General features: G+C 38.3%; 1 protein-coding gene across 6 annotated transcripts in view; it reads right to left on the reverse strand.

The window, feature by feature from the left end:
- Positions 1-1,487: 1,487 nt before the first annotated feature.
- The window catches only part of rimbp2a (RIMS binding protein 2a), a 66,662-nt gene continuing 45,341 nt past the window's right edge, over positions 1,488-22,808 (reverse strand). For 3 of the 6 annotated variants that reach the window (XM_051093369.1, XM_051093366.1, XM_051093371.1), the window contains 16 exons: positions 22,189-22,366; positions 20,650-20,798; positions 19,816-19,895; positions 19,603-19,712; positions 17,497-18,297; positions 15,084-15,235; positions 13,799-14,698; positions 11,949-12,077; positions 11,679-11,825; positions 11,465-11,588; positions 8,370-8,539; positions 8,117-8,285; positions 7,226-7,323; positions 7,046-7,117; positions 6,817-6,966; positions 1,488-4,628 (listed from right to left, as the gene is read on the reverse strand). In XM_051093369.1, coding sequence (XP_050949326.1) covers positions 4,440-4,628; positions 6,817-6,966; positions 7,046-7,117; positions 7,226-7,323; positions 8,117-8,285; positions 8,370-8,539; positions 11,465-11,588; positions 11,679-11,825; positions 11,949-12,077; positions 13,799-14,698; positions 15,084-15,235; positions 17,497-18,297; positions 19,603-19,712; positions 19,816-19,895; positions 20,650-20,798; positions 22,189-22,366 — 3,618 coding nt within the window. In that variant the 3' untranslated portion in view covers positions 1,488-4,439. The remainder of the gene's footprint in view (positions 4,629-6,816; positions 6,967-7,045; positions 7,118-7,225; positions 7,324-8,116; positions 8,286-8,369; positions 8,540-11,464; positions 11,589-11,678; positions 11,826-11,948; positions 12,078-13,798; positions 14,699-15,083; positions 15,236-17,496; positions 18,298-19,602; positions 19,713-19,815; positions 19,896-20,649; positions 20,799-22,188; positions 22,367-22,808) is intronic. The other 3 variants (XM_051093372.1, XM_051093367.1, XM_051093370.1) reach the window with 2 other exon arrangements.

The raw sequence follows: 22,808 nt of genomic DNA on the forward strand, positions 1-22,808 counted from the left end.
AAGAATTGCTATCCAGCTCTTACCATATAACAACAGTTCAATTCACCAAAAATAAAATAATTGAAAGTTAAGTATAAAATCTGTGTTCAGAAAAACTTCTTATTTGTAACCCTGGACCACAAAACTAGTTTTTTATATTAGCAATAGCCAAGAAATATATTGTATGGGATTTTATTTTTTTCATTAGGATATTAAATAAAGATCATGTTCCAAGAAGATATTTTGTAAATGTCCTACCTTAAATATATTAATTAATATATTAATATTAGTTCATACTTTGCTCCAGTGAAAGTCAATTTATGTATACTAATACCTTAATTCATGACATTTCCATTGTTTTTCCGTGAGGAAAAAAATACAGTTAACGCGTTTGCAGTGACAGGCCATTTAACACACTATGAGGTAAAATGCCAGAATGGAACCTGGCTGGCATTAAACAGCTCTTGCCAATTCATCACATTTGTCATGACATTCTTGTTATTACTGCGACTTCATGTTTTAATAAAGATCATGTTCCAAGAAGATATTTTGTAAATGTCCTACCTTAAATATATTAATTATTTATTAGTAATTATTTTAATTAGTAATATGCATTCCTAAGAACTTCATTTGGACAACTTTGAAGGCGATTTTTTTGCACCTTCACATTCTAGATTTTTAAATAGTTGTATCTCGGCCAAATATTGTCCTATCCTAACAAATACATCAATTGAAAGCTTATTTATTCAGCTTTCAGATGCATGGATTTCTAAAACTGACCCTTATGACTGGTTTTGTGGTCCAGGGTCACATTTGGTTACTTCACATGTGAAATTCAATGCAACACTACATTTTTCTAATACAGACATAGACTAAATATAGTGTACTATGTTATTTTATCTGTATTTATATCATTTAGATCCAATTTTACGTTTTACTTCAGTTTTGGTAACACAAAGTCACTATGATCTGTTGTATTTGTTTTTTTTTTTTTTTTTTTTTGGTTTGTTTTTTAACTATCTACTTGTGTTCCATTTGACTGATAGATTTCTGGGTGAACTATTCCTTTAACCCGCCATATTGTTTATTAAACCCTTTTAATATTTAAACGCTACAGTGTGAGTAACGCCTGCCTGATGCAAAATGGCAAGACGACACCTCAGAAGTTGAAAAACTAGATCTTAGAATCTTAGAATGTGCCGTTCTATTCTTTTTTAAGTGCATCATTATAAGACACAGCAGTCACAATATCTACAAATAATCACCAATTCTACTGCCCCGTTGGAACCCATCATTAAATGTGATAAATGCGGCTCTTGGAACATGCTGACAGAGTTGAGAAAAGTGCACCCTTCATCCACAACACAGAAATATTAATTCACTCACCTTCCCCGTGATGCCTGAGAAGCACGAGATACTGAAGTCACTGCTGCCATCTACTGGGTTGTTGCTATACTAATTGCTGTTGGGAGACACTGTGCGATTTGTCATGAAAACTTCACGTCTGATCTTGAAAAATATCACATTTATTTTCATAGAAAATGTATATTTTACACAATTCTACACATGCACAGTCACACAATAGTCCATATCAGTAAATATAGACCAACAAGTTCAACTTTTTTCTCTTTAATTCACAGAGCGAGCACATAATTGCAGACTTGAGCTTCTTTTCTTAAAGACACCATGGAGAACACTTACACTGTTGAATATTAAATCTTAAAGCACTAAAAAATTCTGAAAATCTGTAAATTAAGTATAAACATTTATAAATTATCTACAAATGGAGTACAAAAGAGTAACCGAGAAATGAACACGTAACATCCAGTCACAAACGAACACTCGGGATTCATGATAATAATAGAGAAATTTCTGTTAAATGAAAATATATGTAATCTCTTTTATTTATTTTTCTTTTGGCAAAATGATGTTGCAAGCTATACAGGCAGCTGAACATTTCATACATTCCTTTTTTGGCTATCCAACCTTTTTTATATATATATTATTAGAACCTTCCACGTTTTCTTCTACAAGAAATAAACACCATTCACCCCAAAATGAATGTTGTATTTTTTAATTAAAATACTTAAATATAGAATACCTTTAGGATAATCTTTTTTAAAGATTAATAAAAAAAAAAAAAAAAAATCAAACACACACAGTATTTACCCTGGATCAAACCATTCAAGAGTGCAATCTAGATCCAACTGGCCACGTTATTGTAAGATGCCACCAGAATCTGGCTCAACCTCGCATTTCCAGTTGCAGGGGCAAGATGTTTTGTGTAAATGCAAGAGATTCTGCCCTTAGTGTAAACTACTAGATTATAGCTTAATACAACTGAGCTATCAACGGTAGTTTTGCCTGAGGCTTTTACTTAACCTGTATTTTGGTAGCTGTATTATAAGGTCCTCAGCAAAGAGACTACCACAAGGAGTTTGAGTCTACCATAACAAGCAAAGACCTCGGGAAAAACAGCCAATGATAACGGCAGCATGGATATGTCATTTAGGCCTATAGATGATGTTTCTCATAACCAGCCATGACCCATTTGTGTAAACCAGTGTTAAAAGGATTGTTCACCCAAAAATGAAAGTTTCACCCTCATGTCCTATGACTTCTTTCTTCCGCGAAAACATAAAAGAAAATAAGCCTATTTTGAGCAGTTTTGAACAGTTTTCCATTGTATGGACAAAACAGAGAGCGGGTGAGAGAGAGATTTCTTAAAATAACTTCTTACGTTCAACAGAAGAAGGAAAATCATACAGTTTTAAAATGACGTGATGTTGGGTAGCCTAAATAATGACAGAATTTCATTTTTGGGTGAAAATCTGTTCACACAGAACGCATTCTTACGTGTAAAATGGAATGTCAGAGAACGCAGTTCTAAACTACTTTTAGAATAGATGTCAAATGTCAGTCTTTTGCATGTTTAAATAGAAAACCCATCGCAAAAATGCATTCTGTGTAAACCAGCTCTTAGACAGTGAAATCTGAGGAGACACCAAGACACCATCTTTGCTTAAATATTTCTTCTTATGAAGACGACACCACCCTTATTGACTTTAGAAAGGAACAGGAAACAACTTGTAATTAGCAGCACATCACGTTATCACAAAAGTTTAGAACAACATTTGTCCCTTTTTCAGTTTTAAGGGGTTGCACGAACATGGATGCAGAGGGAAGACACACACACACCCACACATCCACACACTAGCCATTCACCAAAACGATTGTGCATTGAAAGGCAAACACAGAAACTTTCCATTGTATTTTTATAACTTCAGAGTCATTCTCGTGATAAACACAGGAGAGGGAGATCTTAGAGCAAGCAAGAGGGAGAGTACTTGGCAAAGACTGATGTATGGAGACATCAGATGCAGGTAATATACTGTACTTACTGAGTTCAGATGAAGGCCACAGCAATGTTTAAAAGGATTTGCTCGTACACTGTGTTGGTCAGTTATGCCATTTTGCACCTTGCCCGTCTTTCTAAGGAAATATGTTTTTTTTTTTTTTATTGTGGTCCTTTTTGTTTTTACACTGCGACGTGACAAAATATAGTAGAACCCATTATAGCAGGGGTGCTCAACCCTGTTCCTGGAGATCTACCTTCCTGCAGAGGTCAGCTCCAACCCTGATCAAATGCACCTGAACCAACTAATTAGGATCTGAAGGAGCACTTGATAATTACAGACAGGTGTGTTTGATCAGGGTTGGAACTAAACTCTGCAGGAAGGTAGATCTCCAGGAACAGGGCTGGGCACCCCTGCATTATAGTCAGTGATGCTGTCTACACTGGATGCGACGCTGCGCGACAAATTCCAGACAGAGGCCTCGTTCTATTTATGACGTATTATTGACAATAAGATTTTAAACTGTCGCTTTGTCGCGTCCAGTGTAGACAGCCTCACGCCGGTTTCAAAGCTGTTGCAGTGCGGAGCAGTGTAGACACCGTATAATGCACTTACTATGGTCTGGAGGTTTTTATCATTTACTGCTATTTGACTGACAACGTCAGACCACATTTGAAGTGCTTTTTAACAGTTTTTATCATCAAGTGCTATACCAAACTTTAAAATCTATGAGATTAAATATTTCGTTCAAAATCCAGCACTTTGATTTGAAATATAGAAATTATAATGGATGGAACTCCTTAAATATTAATAGTGTCTCTTTGTCCTCTACATCACAGTATGAATAGATGCTTTCATTCTGACAGCCAATTAGCAAGCTCACTGACACATGAGTGACATATTTATATATGTCATTCCTTTTCATCTGGGTAGTAACTCTATTTCATAATATGTACTTGGCATGTTAATGTTAAAGCCATTTAGATATTTTTTGTGTGTGTGAGGAAAAAACACTTTTCTGAAACACTGGGGATTTGCGGTTTCCCCTTCTAGAGAGAAATCTGTATGCTGCAGCCATGTGAATTCAAAATCAATCTCATACTTTTACTTTGAGAACTTTTTGAGCAGTTTCTTCCCCTTAGAAAGCAGTCCTTTTTTCTTTTTAGACGCCAGGTCTCGTGGACCCCTGGCAGGGCTCAGCGGCCTGACTGGGCCAACAGGAAGCAAAGGGCGCACAGTGGGAGAGGCGGGTCTTCCAGGGGCCGGAGCTGGCACTGTACTTTCCACAGGCACCTAATGAAACATCCACGGGGAAGGGAAAATTGTGGGATATTATACAGCAAGACTATCTTTCGCCTTATTATCTGCCTTCCTCACACATAACAGTCCAGCTTATGTTCTGAGGTTTGAAACAAATGATCAAGCAAGTAAGAGCAAAAATGATATTACTACTTACAGATTGGAACTCTAGAGAAAAGGAAGATAATAGGGTTGGCTCCTGAATTAAGTCAAAATGTTTTATTACATTTCTTCTTGCCTGCTAATATAGATAAGAAATCTGAAATGTTCCTTAATTTAATTTGTTTGAATTGTTAGAAACCTCAAAGGGTGAGGGGGTTTTATATTGTAAAACAGCACTGAAGTAGACAGATCTACGTACAGAAACAGCACAAGGACTGCACACAGCACGGGAGCCAACTGCAGATACCATACAAGTCTAATGCACTGGCATATTAAGCAGAAAACTGGTTTTGGAAACATTAATAAAGAAATAGCTCGCCCAAAAATTATATGCAGGCTATTCAGGATGTAGAGGAGTTTGTTTCTTCACCGGAACAGATTTGGAAAGTGTAGCATTATATCACTTGCTCATCAGTGGATCCATTGCAGTGAATGGGTACCGTCAGAACGAGAGTCCAAACAGCTGATAAAAACATCAAAATAATCCACAAGTAATCCACATGACTCCAGTCCATCAATTAATATAAAAAGCTGTAATTTCTGTAAATTGTAAATGGTGCATATTTATCTCCTGATTCGGACAAGATTACTTTTTCACTAAATAAAGAAATGTTATGGATAGAGGACTCGTATTTTAGCCAAAAGGAATGGTTTGATGTTAGAAATGTCTTGATGGATTTGTTAATTACAAAACTTTTTGCATCACAAGACGTTAATTTATAGAATGTTGTTATTGTATTACTTGTGTATTATTATGTTTTATCAGCTGTTTGGACTCTGATTCTGACGGCACCCATTCACTTCAAAAGATCCACTGGTGAGCAAGTGATGTTGCAGTGAAGAAACTAATTTTTAGCAAATTTTTATTTGGGGGTGAACTGTTCCTTTAAGCAGATAAATCCAAAACTTTATCTTTAGACGACAACAGACCACTCATAATCATATCAACTAATGCTTACATGCTACATATAAAGGCAGTATAATCCCAATTATATATTTTATCCATAAAAATGCATTAAAAATCCGCATAAAGGCTGTGTTTAAAATCCCATGCATGAGACTAATCACTGGTATCGCCAGTTGCTCAACTTACCTAGCGAGACAAAAGTCTGCTAGGGTGGGAAATGAACAATATTCCTCAGCTTTTTTTCTTTTTTGGCAAAGCCGGTGGGGAAAAAAGGAAATTAGAATGCAGCGACATCATAAAAAAAGAAAAAACATCAATTATGAGGAGAAAAAAACAACAACACCACATACACAAAAACAAACATATGTATTCACTAAACGTCCACTAGCAAAAATACATATTTGTTTCAGTTTTTCATTTATTTAATTTATTGTAATTACATCATGAATGATATTATTTTAGTCTCTCTGAAAGAGATGGGATGAGTAATATATGTTCTGCTAGTTCATATGATCTGAAAAATAGATTTTTTTGACAATGTGCAATATACAAAAAGAAACAAAGCCTCCTCAAAGAAATACAACATTTGGGGTAATGTAGTTTACTTTTATATAAAAGCTACAGGTCTGTTCTGGAAAAAACAGGCATGCGTCAACTACGTGAGTTTCCAAATCAAGTCTTTTTATCAGGGTCACAAATCACGAGCCACAGACCCTATGAACTTCACAAAGCACTTTGACTAATGCAAACAGCTTCACTTAAGTAGGGTTTTGTGTTTCAGTGCAAAAATGCTTTATGCTTTATTCATAGTCCGGTGCAGGAACGGAATTTGGCCTTTTCCACAGTCCTCTGGCGACCCTCTACGAGCATTGGCTTTCTTAATAAGAGTCACGTTCGTACCTGTCTCTCTATGCTCTCAAAAAAGGCTCTGTTTGCAGTGGGCTTTGCTTCTCCCTTTCCTAGAGCAAGAAAGGTTGGACTGGAAATCACCACCACGGTCACATAACGAAAAAACAAACAAGCACAAGAAAACACAGAGACGGCGAGTGGACCGAAACTCAAACGGAGGATGAATGGACACAGGGCCTAGCGCTGAGAACGGCGATGGTGTACCCGTTTGGTCTCTGGGCGCGGCGCCGGTACCGTATTGGGTTCGTCCTGACCGTGGTGGGAGGGAGTGTCCGTCAAATAGACCTCCACATCATCAGGCACTTCTTCGAGAAAGTTGGATGGAACCAAGCCCCGATGTCCATTCAGCTCACCCTGAAACACAAAAAAATACAATAGTGCTGCAGGCTCAGAATAAAACAGTGTGAGCAGTCAGCACTACAGTGATACTTACATAATAGAAGCCGTCTTCATCTATATCCCCAAAAACAGCAATGATATCACCAGCACAGAATGTCAGTTCAGCCTGCCACAGAAAGCACATGATCAGCAACTACACAGACATGCATATTCAGCAAATTAAGAACCTGGGTGTGCATAAATACATATATGGGACTGGGAGTGTGTTTAACACCTCAACATCCACATTTGGAGAGCTCTCTCTGGGGTCGTAGTCATACAGGGCAACCATTCTTCTTGTAGCCACTGGGTGGCGACCTCTCCTATTTTGTTCTGTTGGGAACAGAGAATCAGTTTTTCTGTCAGAGAGACAGGCTATGTTCAAAACGAGATTTGACTAGTTAGCAAAGTCACGCCTGGTAGCCATGTATTCTAACAAAGTCACAAAGCTACTGTTCAAAAGTTAGGGGTCAGTAACAGTGTTGCCAGATTGGGCAGGTTTCCACCCAACTAGGCAGTTTTGAATTTGACGAAATTTGGGCTGATTTGGGTTTGGCAGTTTCCAAACATCTAAACAGTATCAGCTAATTGGTCAACAAATGAAACAAAAGTGTGCATGTACTGTATCCAATCAGTCATCATGCTTATTTTGACTGTTGACATTGATAATACTGAATGTGTTTTTTTAAGGGTATTGGTTAATTTCTTGATTGCCACTTTGACATAGTGTCTGCATGAATACAGTATTTTAGCCATATTTGGTAAGTCTCTTTAATGTATTTGACCTGATTTGATCCATTTTCCTGGGAAATGTATTATTTTTATATCATTTTGTTACTTTTATTTTGTTTTAAGGAGTTAAAAATGTTGGTTTTGCACCCAGAATTTTTGGTTTCAGCCCAGAATTTTAATTTCGGCGCATCCCTATTATCAACCTTGTTTGACATTGCAATTACATTCTATCACATGATTTTGAAATGGTTAAAGTTTCAGCCATTTTTTATGGAGTGGGCTGCTTTTGGTGAGCTTTTGGACTGTAAATCGTCCATTCAATCTGGCAACCCTGGTTTTAGTATTTCGTAACATTATAACAGGTTTAGATATCTGTGACATGGAAACCACCTACCTATTCTGTCTACAGGAGTGTTGAGAGGGAGGAATCCCTGTTTCATGAGCTGCTCCATAGTTTCATCATCCTCAGCGCGGATTTCCGACACCATGTTACAGGGAATAAGTCCACACCTGCCCCGGATCTCCCCACGATAAAAGCCATCATTATCCTTATCCCCATACACCTTAGACACACAAACAGAGGTTGATGCTGAAACAATAGGCGGGCCATTTAACAACAGATCATTAACTCCAGCTGTAGTGCTGACCTTGATTATCTGTCCTTCTTTAAAAGGGAGTTCCTCGTCAGCTGCGTCAGGGTTAGGGGACATGGAAAGAGGGTCATAGTCGAAGAGCGCCACAAAGATTCGAAACTGATCCTCCTGCTCAGACTCATCGTAGTAAGGGGGAGAACGCCGATTTCGGTCCCGGTATCCATCTAAAACGAGAGAGATGGGTAAAAACCAAGATGTCTAATAGACAGGGTTAATTATCACCATGTTACCCCCTTTCATGGATAGTTGGATAGCCAAGTCCTGCAGTGTAATATGATACTTTTTTTTTTTCTTTAACAATTATTGTATATTTATTATAAATGCTACTTCTAATAACTAGATGATAAAATGTCAAAATATTAAATATATATAAAAGTTTGAGGTTGGAAAGATTTTTGAAAGAAGTCTCCCATGCATTTATTCAATCAAAACAGTAAAATTGCTTAATATTATTACAATGGGATCTTTCTATTTTATTTTATTGTTTAAAATGTTATTTATTCATTTGATGGCAAAGTTGAATTTTCAGCAGCCATTACTCTAGTCTTCAATGTCAGTAGTTCTGCTACTTAACATTTTTGTGAAAACTGTGATTTCTGTGAAAAAAATAATTTTTCAGGATTCTTTGGAAATAAAGTTCAAAAGAACAGCACTGTCACTTTTGATCAATTTAATGCATCCTTGCTGAATAAAAGTATACAATTGCTGTTCGGGAACGTTTGGGATCAGTAAGTTTTTTTTAATGTTTTTTTTCGATTTTAATATACTTATACTTATTTATTTCTGTGAAAAAAGCTGAATTTTCTAAGTAATCATTCTAATACGCTGATTTATTATCAATGTTGGTAACTGTTGTGCTGTTTAATTTTTTTTTTTTGGAACCTGTGATATTTTTTCAGGATTCTTTGATGAATAAAACATTAAAAAGACAGCATTTATTTCAAATATAAATTTATTGTAACATTATACATTATCGTTAAAAGTTTGGATCAGTATATTTTTTCTTTCTTTGTTTGAAAAAAAAACTTTTATTCAGCAAGGATGTCTTAAATTGATTAAAAAAAAAAAAGTAAAGACTTATATTGTTAGAAAATTTCCATTTTTGAATAAATGCTGTTCTTTTTAAGGATTATTCATCAAAGAATCCCGAAAAAAGTATGAAAGGTTCCAACAAAATATTAAGCAGCAAAACCATTTCCAACATTGATAATAATTCAACATATTAAAATGATTTCTGAAGGATCATGTGTCACTGAAGACTGGAGTAATGATGCCGAAAATTCAGCTTTGCATCACAGAAATAAATTCTATTTTAAAGTATATTAAAATAGAAAACCACTATTTTAAATCAAAATAATATTTTACAATATTACATTTTTTTCTGTATTTTAAATCAAATAAATGCTGCCTTGACGAGCAGAAAAGCCTTCTTTAAAAACATTAAAAATCGTACTGATCCCCAGCTTTTGAACTGCAGTGTATAAATATGCTTTTTTTTAAATTTTTGGCCTTTTTGCCTTTATTACGATAGGACAGATCATAACTGACAGGAAGCGAAGTAGGAGAGAGAGAAGGGGGCGGGACTGGGAAAGGTCCTCGAGCTGGGATTCGAACTCGGGACACCCGTAGCGCAATGCAAATTTATGCAAAATGAAATTTAACGTTATTTGATGTTATTTAGATGTTGTGAACTACCCAAATATGGCTGTCCACTTGTCCTGGAATACAAAACAATATACAATACGCATATCTTTAGGGTATAAGCATTCAAGACTTTTGAAGGTAGGCGAACAAACATCCAAAGAATATTCTAAAGCAAGTAATTAACAACATACATGTACTCATCTCTGTATATAACAACAAACAATATGAATAAACATGCAATTCAGTCCAATGGAGTGAAATTCCCGTCCATACTTGCACAATCCATTTATTTGCCAAACACATCTTGGGTGGGTTGAAGAAAACAGACATTTCTTACACTAATATGATGGTTATGATGTGTGTCACTGTTTGTGTTTGCCAGTGTGTGTGGGTGTGTGGTGATTGGGAGTGAAACACCCATATGGCAGCCAATTACAGATGAGCAGCAAGCCAAACATGAAGCTCCTGACAGGCGCACACACAGACAGACAGAGAGAGAGAGAGAAGAAGAAGAGGGGAGCACACGCAGTCTGAACTACTGTAACCATGCAGAGATCTGGATCCGAGAAAGACCCATCAGATGGGGCACATTAGCCCCGGATAAAACTACACCTGTTTCCTTTTGTCCCTGCCGCATCTACGAAGCTGTGCTCGCTTGTGACTCCAACATGCCCAATGTGCATTCCACACAGCTGCCTTCGCAGTCGATGCCAAGGAAGCGTTTGCGTTCTCTTCCTGGTCAACCCGTTACCTACGCACATATTCGGTGGCATACGTTCGGCGTGAGATGCCGCCCTTTAACTTTCACCATTCGGTCATGCATGGCCAAAGTAAAAGTATGATTGTGGTCAGGTTGAAAGAGAGGAGGGGTTTGGCAGGCATCCATTGGTGGGGCAGTGCAAAGGGGGAGGAGCATTCTCTGTGCAAACATGTCGCTATTGGCTATCTTACAGCACCGCTTCCAACACAAGCTTCCATCTCGGTGCAGTCCAGTGCAGTTTCATGCGTTTGGCCATGGTCTTTCTCCTCGGACCTCACTCTAAAAGCACGTACCATAAGGAGGCCTGCTTCCCCCGTGCCTTCGGGAGGACCATGTCCTGTGTCGCGCTACACTGCCATAGTAAACATCCTCCTTGACGGGAGAGAGGTTCCCTTCACTGTTACTCTCTGTGGTTATCTCTGAGGGAAACACCAATCAGAGAGTCGTTATACCAGGCGAAGGCTGTTCTGCGTCAACCTGCCCAGGCTGGAGACGCCTAACTACTCTATTTTAATCGATTCAGAGAGGGTTATAATGACTGAAAGCAACAGGATATGGTTATGGCTGAAACACACAGAGGTGACCTGGCACACATTGACAAGCTTATGAACAGTTCAAACAGAGAAAATGTGGAGCAGGAGGACAGACAGGCCTTGAACGCAAGTCTCAGACTCCTGTCTCTTACTGGGAGAGCACTGACCAATGGATGGGACCGTGAGGGGTCGGCGCTGAGGTTGAGGACCTCGGTGAGATGGCTTCCGGTATGATTCCCGATCCAGCTGACTCGAAGATGGAGTGCTGGCTCCGGTCTTGAATCGGGAAGAAACCACACTAGTTAAAGCCATGCAAACCAAGAAGTCACTGGGATATTGTGAGACGTCTTTCCCTTTTTGAAATACCTTGGGTGCATTGTGGGAGTTTCGTCGCCGGCCTTCTTCGTGCTGCATTTCAGAATACAACTCCTCCTCGTCTTCTTCCATGATGTCCGAGAGATCCGAGCCTCGACTGCTCTCCGTATGATACTCTTCGCTGTGACTGTAATGAGACTGTGAAATGTAGATTGTGAGAGAAGATGCACAAGCTAATGCAACAAACCTAAACATTCAACGCTGACATTTGCCTCTTACGCCTGTTGTTGTATGGTAAGGCAATCACTTCAACTGCCATACCTGCCTGCCCAGCTCTGAGCCCCTGAGGAAGTCATCCACAGATGCTCCTCTTCTGCGGGCCTGATAGCTTTCCTCATCCTCTTCCTCATCTGAATTTTGAGAGTGGAAGCCCTGGCTTCTCCTCTCCATCTAAATATATTACAGTGCTTTCAGAAGTCTTAATAAAGAAATCTGACAGTTATGCTGAGGTCAAGTATTGACAAGATAGCTAATTATCTGTATGTATGTTCGTTAACTCTTTAAAAGAGCTTTCATTTGCACATATTAAAGGGATAGTTCACCCAAAAATGAAAATTTGATGTTTATCTGCTAACCCCCAGGGCATCCAAGATGTAGGTGACTTTGTTTCTTCAGTAGTACACAAACAAAGATTTTTATCTCAAACCGTTGCAATCTGTCAGTCATATAATGGCAGTCAATGGGATCCACGGCTCTGAGAGTCAAAAAAACATGCACAGATAAAACCGGCTGTTGTGAACACGCTCAGGACAGTTGGACATTGTGGTAGATCAGAGGCAAAAAATGATATAAATACACTTCAGTTTCTTGCACAGACCGACTGTTTAGTGTCTAAACACCTCAATGTATCATCACGAGCCGCAGGGTTTAATTTGGTTTTGACTGTGCATGTTTTTTTTGACTCTCAAAGCCGTGGATCCCATTGACCGCCATTATATGACTGACAGACTGCAATGGTTTGAGTTAAAAAATCTTCGTTTGTGTTCTGATGAAGAAACAAAGTCACCTACATCTTGGATGCCCTGGGGGTAAGCAGATAAACATCAAATTTTCATTTTTGGGTGAACTATCGCTTTAACCCTAGAATGCATAAAGTGTCAAAACTGACCCGGTAGGGTGTTATTATTTGCTTATTTTTTCAGTAAAATTATTTGATAAATTTTTATTCAATGAATTTCTCATAAATGTATGTATGTAAGCCTCAGCAAAAATGGCTAAAAAATGTAATTTATTAAAAAAAACTACCCCAAGTCTTTGATAATAATAATAATAATATGCTTAATAATAATAATAATGCTTATGTATAACAAAGTTTCTCACAAAATTATCTAAAAATAAAATATTTATAGATTTATTTATAGATCTGTCAAATAATCTATAAATAAAATAATCTATAAATAAAATGTCAGCAAATTCTCACCTAAACACGTTTTAGTTATACTTTGTTAGATTTAATTACTCTGTTTTATTGTATATATAGACAGAAAATAACAAATGAACATTACTGAAACATTTAAACTTGCATATGATCTAATTATTATTACTACAAGTATAAAATCTTAAATAATTTTATTACACTTAAAAGAATAGTTCACCCCAAAAATGAAAATTCTGTCTCATTTAATCACCCTCATGCAGTTCCAAATCCATAGGATTTAAGTTAATCTTCTAAAAAATAATAATAATAAATAATAAATTAAGATTAAGATTAAGGTGTGTGCTCCATTTTTCCCTCCATTGAAAGTCCAGGTAAACAAAACTCAGACTATCCAAAAAGGTCATAAATAAATTAATTGCAAAATGAATCCATATGCTTTAATCCAAGTCTTGTGAAGAGATATGGTTGCTTTGTTTTTGGGAGAACTACCTTTTTAAAGTCAAAAAATAAATAAATCAATATACAAAGATGTTAAAAATTAAATAAAAATTAAATAAAGAAAACAAGAAGATGAAGAAAAAGAAGAAATTAATTCAGATATAAATATATAAAAACACTGACTTTGATATGGGTCGTTTTGACCCCCGTTATTCATACATTTTTGGATCATGCATTCTAGGGTTCAGTATTTGCATCCACTTTATATAACATGCTTTTTGCTGACTTGACTTACCCGTCCAGTCTCGGCAGCCACTCTTTGGGCTGCCTCTCGGGCAATAGCCTTAGCCACAGTGTCAGGAATGAGCGTACCCCTGGGCTGAGGGAGGATCCTTTGAGGTGACGGGGAGCGGCGGTTCGGGCAGGCCGGGGCATCCAGGGTGTGTCCATGTGGCAGGCCTGTGGGCATGCCTGATGGGGAGCAACCAGGCTCCCATGGCTGAGGTGGGCCCCCTCCATGATGAAGCATTCCTGGCCCTGGCTCTTTGGTTTCCAGCTCTCTGGCACTTAGTGGTCTTTGGGATGGGGGAAGGGGCAGTTGAGGAATGTGAGGCTGGGGCATCGGGATAGCTGGTTGGGGTTGGAGCATGGGGATGGCCGGCTGGGGTGGTGGCAGGGCCATGGGCTGTTGGGGCTGAGGCATGGGCATTGGTGGCTGTGGTTGGGGTTGGGGCATGGGCATGGACTGGGGTTGAGGCTGAGGCATTGGGATGGTGGGCTGGGGTTGAGGGATGGGGTGTGGTGGTAAAGGCTGAAGGTGGGGTGGAGAGGGCTGTGTGGGATGGGGCATACGGTGGGGATGGAGATGAGATGGAGGCTGGTTGGGGTGAACGGGGAGGGGTTGGAGATGGCTAGGTGGTTGGGGTCCAGGGTGAGGGGGAAGGGCCCGGATTTGGGGGTGAGGAGGCATTGGTTGAGACTGCTGGGGCGGGAGAGGCGACTGCATGTGGTGAGAAGGGGGAAGGGCTTTAGGAAGAGGCACCAGCAGGTGGTTTGGAATGACGGCGACATGGGAGTCTTGAGATTCCCCTTGTGCTGATAAAGTCCTGACAATAACCTCACGGGCCTCCAAGCACTGGAGACGATTCAGTTCTACTGCCACATAGTCTGCCATTGGATACAACACCTCAGCGATCTGAAACAGCATTAGTGTATAGCATTAAGATGACATTACATTTTCATTGTATTTTTACAGGTGAAATTCTGTCTTTTCAATAGCAAAGATAATGGACCTTTTTTTGCAACTGCATGTGACCACGCATTTACAATCATCATTCTCCTTATTATTTATTTAAAATAATGTAACAAACCTTTAGTGTGAAAATCTTTCGTCACCTAAAATCACCAGAAAACTGAATTTAAAGTTTTTAGAATCACCCCACTCCACCAACAGAGGGCATCAGTATTAGTTTTTGATATAAATAGTTTGTGATGACTCTTGTTTAGCCTTCATGCAGTCAAGAACTGTTATGTCACATAAACATCACCAGATATGACTGCTGATGCATGTGCTTCCTTACCCTCTGACCCTTAGTGCACACTGCGTAACCAATGACATTTGCACCATTGGAGGTTCCCATGGGTGTCATTGGAGGAGGCTTCCAACGGACTTGGAGGACCCCTGGAGCATGTCCACACTGGACCTGGACTTCTTGAGGAGGCATAGGGGGTCCTGGGGAAGGACAGATAACCACCAGTTAGTTACAGTAACACACCTGACATTCTATATATGATGTTAAGAAAGGGTTGTTCACTGGATTCATTCACTTGTGTACAGTAATATGGTCATTCCAGCAGATTCACAGCTGAATAATGGGATAAGGGCAAACATTACTTTCAAGCGTCTGAGCATTTCAGCTAATTAATTAATCCAATTAGCCTCACTAAACCCATTTCTGTTGCCTTTGACTATTTTAAGTGGAGTGTTGTGCTAATCAGAACAACAAAAATAGCGTTTTATGTCTTCTTTGCATCTCAAAGGAGATGAGTGGGTAAAAATACAGGTTTTCTGATTAATTAAGATTTGAACAATTCTGACATTGATTCACATAATCCCAAAATACATTTTCAGCAACTGTGGGAAAATCTGTTCAGCTTTTCCCATCACTGCATTCTGCTGAACTAACTCGGCTGTACAGTTTAGGCCTTTTTCTTAATTTTTACAATTAATGTTTTTGTACCAAGTCAGATGATTCCCTTTATCAGTGTTATCAGCAACTCCTGCATTCATTTTACCTGTGAAAGTGTTTTCACAGTCTGTATTGAATGTGATGAAATGAAAAATAATGGACCTCTTTTGAGTTATCCTCACAGGCTGCAAAAACCAGCATTCAACACAACCACTGTAGTCCAATTTGTAAACTACTTGTAAACAATTTGTAAATTACCTTTTTATTTTAAGTGAATCAGATGCAACCTTGTTCTTTTAAGAAATACAGTCAAATGAATCAGAAGTGAATCAAATTGTTTAAAAGACAGTTCACCCAAAAATGAAAATTAGCCTATGATTTACTCAGCCTCCAGGCATCATAGGTACATAAGACTTCCTTCTTTCAGACAAATGCAATCAGATTTATATTAAAAATTATTCTGGCTCTCCCAATGTCATGTAATGTCAATAGGTGGGTGTTTCTCTTCAACAGTCCAAAACAAGTCCAATAAAGTGCATCCATCCATTATTAAAAGTGCCTCACATGGCTCCGGGGCCCATAAAGGCCTCCTGTAGAGAATCGATGCGTTTTTTTAAGAAAAATATCCATATTTAAAATGTAATAATCAGTTTAATCTAGCTTGCACCAAATGGATGTACACGGAAGCCCTTCCAGGTGGATGACATCGGACTTCTGCATTGCGCATGTGCCTGTAAGTCTCGTGAAAACCACTGTTTGTTTACAGGAGCAAAGGAAGCAAAGTTTCCTTACTTTTGAAAAACGAGTCCCTTCTTGGTTTATATCGAAATCCTCTAACATTTTTCTTTACATATTGTTGTTTTGTACATCTAATTCATGACCGTTTTTTTGGTTTGGTTTCTCCACGGCGTGTTCGCATTCGTCACTTTTCACCAGTGCATGCGCAACACCAACGTCATACATCATCTGCCCGGAGCTCCTTCCATACACATACAGTTGGTGCAAGCTAGATTCAAATGATTATTATGTTTTAATTATGGATATTTTCCATATTCAACCTTTATTCAACCCCCGGAGTTGTGTGAAGCACTTTTTATTATGGATGGATGCCGTTTATTTGATTTTTTTGGGACTGTTGAAGAGAAACACCCACCCATTGCCATGATAGAGCTTGGGAGTGCCAGGATAATTTTTAACATGACTCCGATTGGATTCATCTGAAAGAAGGAAGTTATCACCTAGGATGCCTGGAGGGTAAGTAAATAATGGGCTAATTTTAATTTTTGGGTAAACTAACCCTTTAATACTGGTGCAGTTTCTTAAAGGGAACCCCGAGTACTAAAGGAGAAGTCCACTTCCAAAACAAAGATTCACATATAATGTACTCATCCGAGATGTTCATGTCTTTCTTTCTTCAGTCATAAAGAAATTATGTTTTTTGAGGAAAACATTTCAGGATTTTTCTCCATATAATGGACTGATATGGTGCCCCGATTTTGAACTTCCAAAATGCAGTTTAAACGCGGCTTCAAACGATCCCAAATACGGTTGTAAATGATCCCAGCCGAGAAAGAAGGGTCTTATCTAGAGTAACGATCGGTTATTTTAATAAAAATAATACAATTTAAATCCTTTTTAATCCCAAATGCTCGTCTTGTCACCACTCTGCCTGGACTGTTTATGTTCCAGTTCATGAGGTGTTTTCTACTACATATTTCAGTAAGAGACAGGATTTATGTTATATTAATCCATACAGGTCTTAATACCCAGGGTTCCCTTTAATAATTTTAGAACAGAATCTCACCTGCAGCTTGGGTGCAGAACTCCACCCCAGCCTCTCTCTTCTCTCTCTGTTCCAAGGGCATGTGCCAGGGCACCTGATGAGGTTTGGCCAACACTTTTACTTTGTACACTGTGGCGGCTTTCAGGTTCACAAAACGCAGTTTGTAAGAGCAGGGCTTTACCACAGCATGCTCCACACCATCTAAGTACACAACATGGGCGTAGTTACTATTACTGGGCAGCCATGAAAGTTCAGCTGAGTCACGTAAAATATCATCCATGCGCAGGCCGGTGGGTGCCACCACAACATTGCGGCCCACCAGCAGGGTGCAGCGCAACTCATCGGAGAGCCCCCTGTCCGTCACGCTCTGTACCGACACGCGGTATGTGCAGACAGCCAGGTCCAGCTTTTCGAGAAGCAGTTTGGTCCTGCCTCCAAATGGCACAGAGGAACGTACTTCCCCATCCACTAAAATATTGTATCCATTGATGTTGCCCCAGCCTAGGGGCACTAGAGGTGCTTCCCAGGCCACTATAACACTTCTCGCCAGCTGTTTGATCAGGTTGATCTTCCTGGGGTAAGGCACGATGTCGTCACCCAGCTCCTCTCCATCCAGAGTGCCTGTCCCGTTGCTGCAGTGGCCGAGGGCGTCGCTGCTAAGGCTGTCCAGAGGAGCGCCTCCATCTATGGTCGCTAAACTCAGACAGCTCTGCTCTAGTCTGCCCTGCTCCTCCCCACCTTCGATAGCTGGCTTTTCCTTGTCCTGGACAAACTCCACAAAATTAGAGGGAACCAGGCCACGCTGGCCATCCAATAGCTCTCCTGGAACAAACAGAAATAGAAAGATCTCATAAGCTGCAGCAGATCTCATTACATAAAATGTAATTGTGATGCATTTTGTAAGCATGTCATTTTAATAGTAATGGTGATGCCTACTGATTAAATACACTGTTACTTATGTGACAAAAAAATGATATATCAATATATCAAATATATCTCTGATAATGATAATTAGATTATATTTTGCTCAGCATGTTGTTGTGTTGGTACTTTGGCAGGTTTAGATCTGCCATGGACAGATGAATCCCAAAGCTTTTGATATTTTTAATATTTGGTGGTTAATTTGCAGCAGTTACATAAATCATCTTTTCCAAGAAGTTTAAATTGATTTTTACCTTTTATGGGCATTTTTACCTTTATAAAGCCAGTTTTTTTTAACCTAATTAAATGTACGCATCATCTTTTGTGTCAAATTCCTAAATTTAATCAATAAATTCAAATAGTAAGACACTATAGGGCTGTTACCAATTAAAAGAAATCAGTATCAACAAACTTCGTGTTTGCAATGCAAAGGTGGCACTGAATCTGCATATGAAGTGGCATTTAGATGCATTCACACAGACATTAATGCAGGACATGATTGCATTTAACCTGCATTTACAAATGACTAATTAATGTTTTGATTTTTTTACTTTTACTTTACTTTAATATACTTTAAATATAAACCTAAAATTGCCAGTAGGTGGCAGCAAAGCACTGCATGAGTGAGTCATTGAGTCATTCATTCAACTGATTCGTTCAAATGGCTGAATGATTCAGTAATGAAACACCGTTGTGTGTTGCTCAGACTCAAAACCTTTCTGCTGTGGCTTTGTTTGAAACTATTTTCGTAGCAAAAACAAGAACTGTTGTGTCTAAAATGTAAGTTACTTCATATTAACTTCTTGTTTACTGATCTGTTTATCAAAATTAATATCACATTTGCAACCATGCTGATATCTGGAGAAAAATGTCACTCTTTCGAGTGATATTAACTATATCAGATGATATAAATATAAAAGACACATAAAAGTCATACAGGACCGTTTTTGCCCCCTTATCTTGAATCTCTTTTTTTGCGATATACTTCATAATGTCAAATTGCATGTCGTTTAAGTAACAATTTTCATGATATCGCAAACAATATATATCACACACCCCATGTCAATTATTTATGTCCATTAGCAAATAAAGTGTTGGGATTTTTTTTTTTGATGTTGGACAATTGGAGATCTTTTCTTTTTTTATTGTAGATTCTTAATTTAATCTCCAATAATAATTACACTTCTCATATCATAACTCAATTACCTTCATAAAATCCATCATCGTCCATGTCCCCATATACGTACAAATACTTCCCTGCCACAAGAGGGAGCTCTGCTTCGGGATGCTCATTAGGGCCATCATAGGGATTATAACTGACCAAAAGATCAGAGAGTGAGAGGAAACGAAACAAAGGAGTGAAATACAAACGCACACACATATATGCATAGGCTTATATATGATACAAGAGTTCACTACCTGTATCGGGCAGTGCAGAGGCGGACCTGGCCTGTGTATTTTGTCTTGGACCTCGGAGCTGGGTTCACCTCATCGTCCATCTACAGACAATGGAAATCCCACTTGATCTGGATCTTTAAATTCCACATTGAACGTCCTAACATGAATGTACTATGCCAAGGTTTGTGTGAGGATCATTACATAACATCCATTTATTTCCAGTCCTGCTGCCAATGTGCACAGTGCATGCATGTCTTTATGGATGATTTGATTCATGTATGATTAAATGCATAGAGCAGAGATGATTATTACATATTTGCACTGATGCCAATCTCATAGCCATTGAAAATGTAAGTGTGAAGTGTGTAATTTCTATGGTGGTGATACCACCACCAATCTGAATTGCAAAAATAGTGTCTTTGTCATTGGTTGAACCAAATTTGCTGTGTCAAGCTGGGTGAGATCCTCAAATGTCTTTTTTGATCTAGTCATGGTGTTTACACAGTGGAAAAAGCAACATAAAAGTGGTTTACAGTTCAGACAAACCAGTTACACACTTCACCTTTAATTATTAAATAATTTTTTTGACTCCATACTTCGGGCTTGTAAGCTCTGAGTCAAATAGTGGATTGAGTTTTCACATAAACAACTGACTTTCTTTCCTAAAGCATCAGACAATCTGATATGAGGTCATTTATGGATCTAATTATAGAGAGAGATACCAATTATAAAAGCATGAAATGAGCACATTTCTTTTCTCCTGAGTAAAATGCAGACAGATAAACAGATACTGTTATCTGCTCGTGGCAACCGGTTAACTGAATGATCACAGTGTAGCTGTGACGCATGACAAACCTCTGAGAGGGATGCTTGCATGGGGCTGCTGGAGCGACTCTGGGTTTGGACGGTGGGTTTGACTGAGAGCTGCTCTGGCTTTTCTCTCTTGTGTTGCTGTACTATGGGCAGTTCTGAGACCAGTGGAGATCCGTCAGATCTCTCATCACCTGCAAGCATGAGTTACAATGGAAATCAATGACTTTGATCATTGAACAATAGGATGGATCTGAACAAATGGATTTAAAGCTGTGGGGGAAAAAATAGGAAATCGATTTATTTAAAATTAAAGGAATTAGAGTCATGTGTTAAAAGGAGAAATACACTTCCAGAACAAAGATTTACAGATATTGTACTCACCCCTTTGTCATCCAAGATGTTCATGTCTTTCTTTCTTCAGTCCTAAAGAAATTATGTTTTTTTGAGGAAAACATTTCAGCTTTTTTCTCCATATAGTGGACTTCTATGGTGCCCCGAGTTTGAATTTCCAAAATGCAGTTTAAATGTGGCTTCAAACGATCCCAAATGCGGTTGTAGACGATCCCAGCCGAGGAAGAAGGGTCTTATCTAGCAATCTCTTTTTTTTTCATTAAAATAATACAATTTATATACTTTCTAATGTCAAACGATCGTCTTTTCTTACTCTACCAGGACTTTTTTTTAAGGGTGTCTCATCTTCTTTGCATGTTCACTTTGCAAAGACTGTGTCAGTACTTCTGCAGCAATGTAGGATGATTTTAAAATGATTTATGAAGTTGAGGGAGAAAATATGATTGGAGTTTTTCAGCATACCCTAACTGTCTTGAACCAGAATACACAGAGTTCAGGCAGAGCAAGACAAGACGAGTGTTTGACATTAAAAAGCATTTAAATTGTATTTGTTTAATGAAAATAACCGATTTTTTCACTAGATAAGACCCTTCTTTCTCGGCTGGGATCGTTTACACCCTCATTTGGGATCGTTTGAAGCCACATTTAAACTGCATTTTGGAAGTTCAAACTCGGGGCACCATAGCAGTCCATTATATGGAGAAAAATCCTGAAATGTTTTCCTCAAAAAAACATAATTTCTTTACAACTGAAGAAAGAAAGACATGAACATCTTGGATGTTAAGGGGGTTAGTACATTATCTGCAATTTTTTGTTCTGGAAGTGGACTTCTCCTTAAAAATGGATGTTTTACTTATCTACACATGTCTTAAAAATAATCTGCAATTAAAAAATTATATATTTATTTAGTATTTAATAAATATAGCACTACAGGTTAATGGTCGGCAGTATTCAAACATTGTAATCATCTTTGCAGCACCTTTGATTTTACCATGGTACATTGATGTATGAGATAAATGCAATGTGCTGCATGAAATAGGCTAATAAGCAAAAAAAGTCAAATCCAAAAGGCTGTGACGTGAAAAGATATTTTTACTTAAGTTAGAAGCATTTTAAGGAATGACAGAAACCTAAAAAGGTGTTATAACAACTGTTTACAACATTCTGAAATGTCTGTAATTCATGTGGGAGAAAATACACCTCCAACTGTTTGAAAAATGCTTCACTCACTTTTTTCAGCCTGGCGCTGCAGGCTGTTGTAACTGTTGCACAAGTTTTTCTCCTGTGAGTCAGTGTTGAGTGTATCCTCTGCGTCTGACCCCAGGTGATATTTCTCCAGCTCTTTCGACAAAATATTGCACTGCTCACTCTGTGTCCGGCATTTCTGCTCTAAGTCATGAACCTTGACCTTTGAGAGGATGGGTAAGGAATATACAAAAAAGAAATACACAAACGATGAAACCAAATCATTTATATCATAAATAGGAATTAAAAATAAAGAGGAAATACACCGAACTGTAGCAATAGCTCTAAAATGGTTTTGCTTTAGGAACCAGCAATGTGCAAAATTATTAGCATGATATGGCTGAAAAGAAAACTGACAATTTTGTAAATGCATACACAGCAGTGATGTGATTTAACAACCTGAGATATTGAACAAACACTGGACAAAATACTGTATTATTAACAAAATCCCTGTTATTAGACCCTTGACCCAGCATTACATAAATTTGCAAAAAAATGCTGTAAAGTTTGATTGGATGCACAGCCTTTGACAATAACAACATGTTAACGGAATTGTTTTTTCCCCTTTTTAGAAGCCAATTTATTCTGATATCCTAAGGGGCCAT

The sequence above is a fragment of the Labeo rohita genome, chromosome 21 (assembly GCF_022985175.1).
Source record: "Labeo rohita strain BAU-BD-2019 chromosome 21, IGBB_LRoh.1.0, whole genome shotgun sequence".
Lineage (NCBI taxonomy): Eukaryota > Metazoa > Chordata > Actinopteri > Cypriniformes > Cyprinidae > Labeo > Labeo rohita.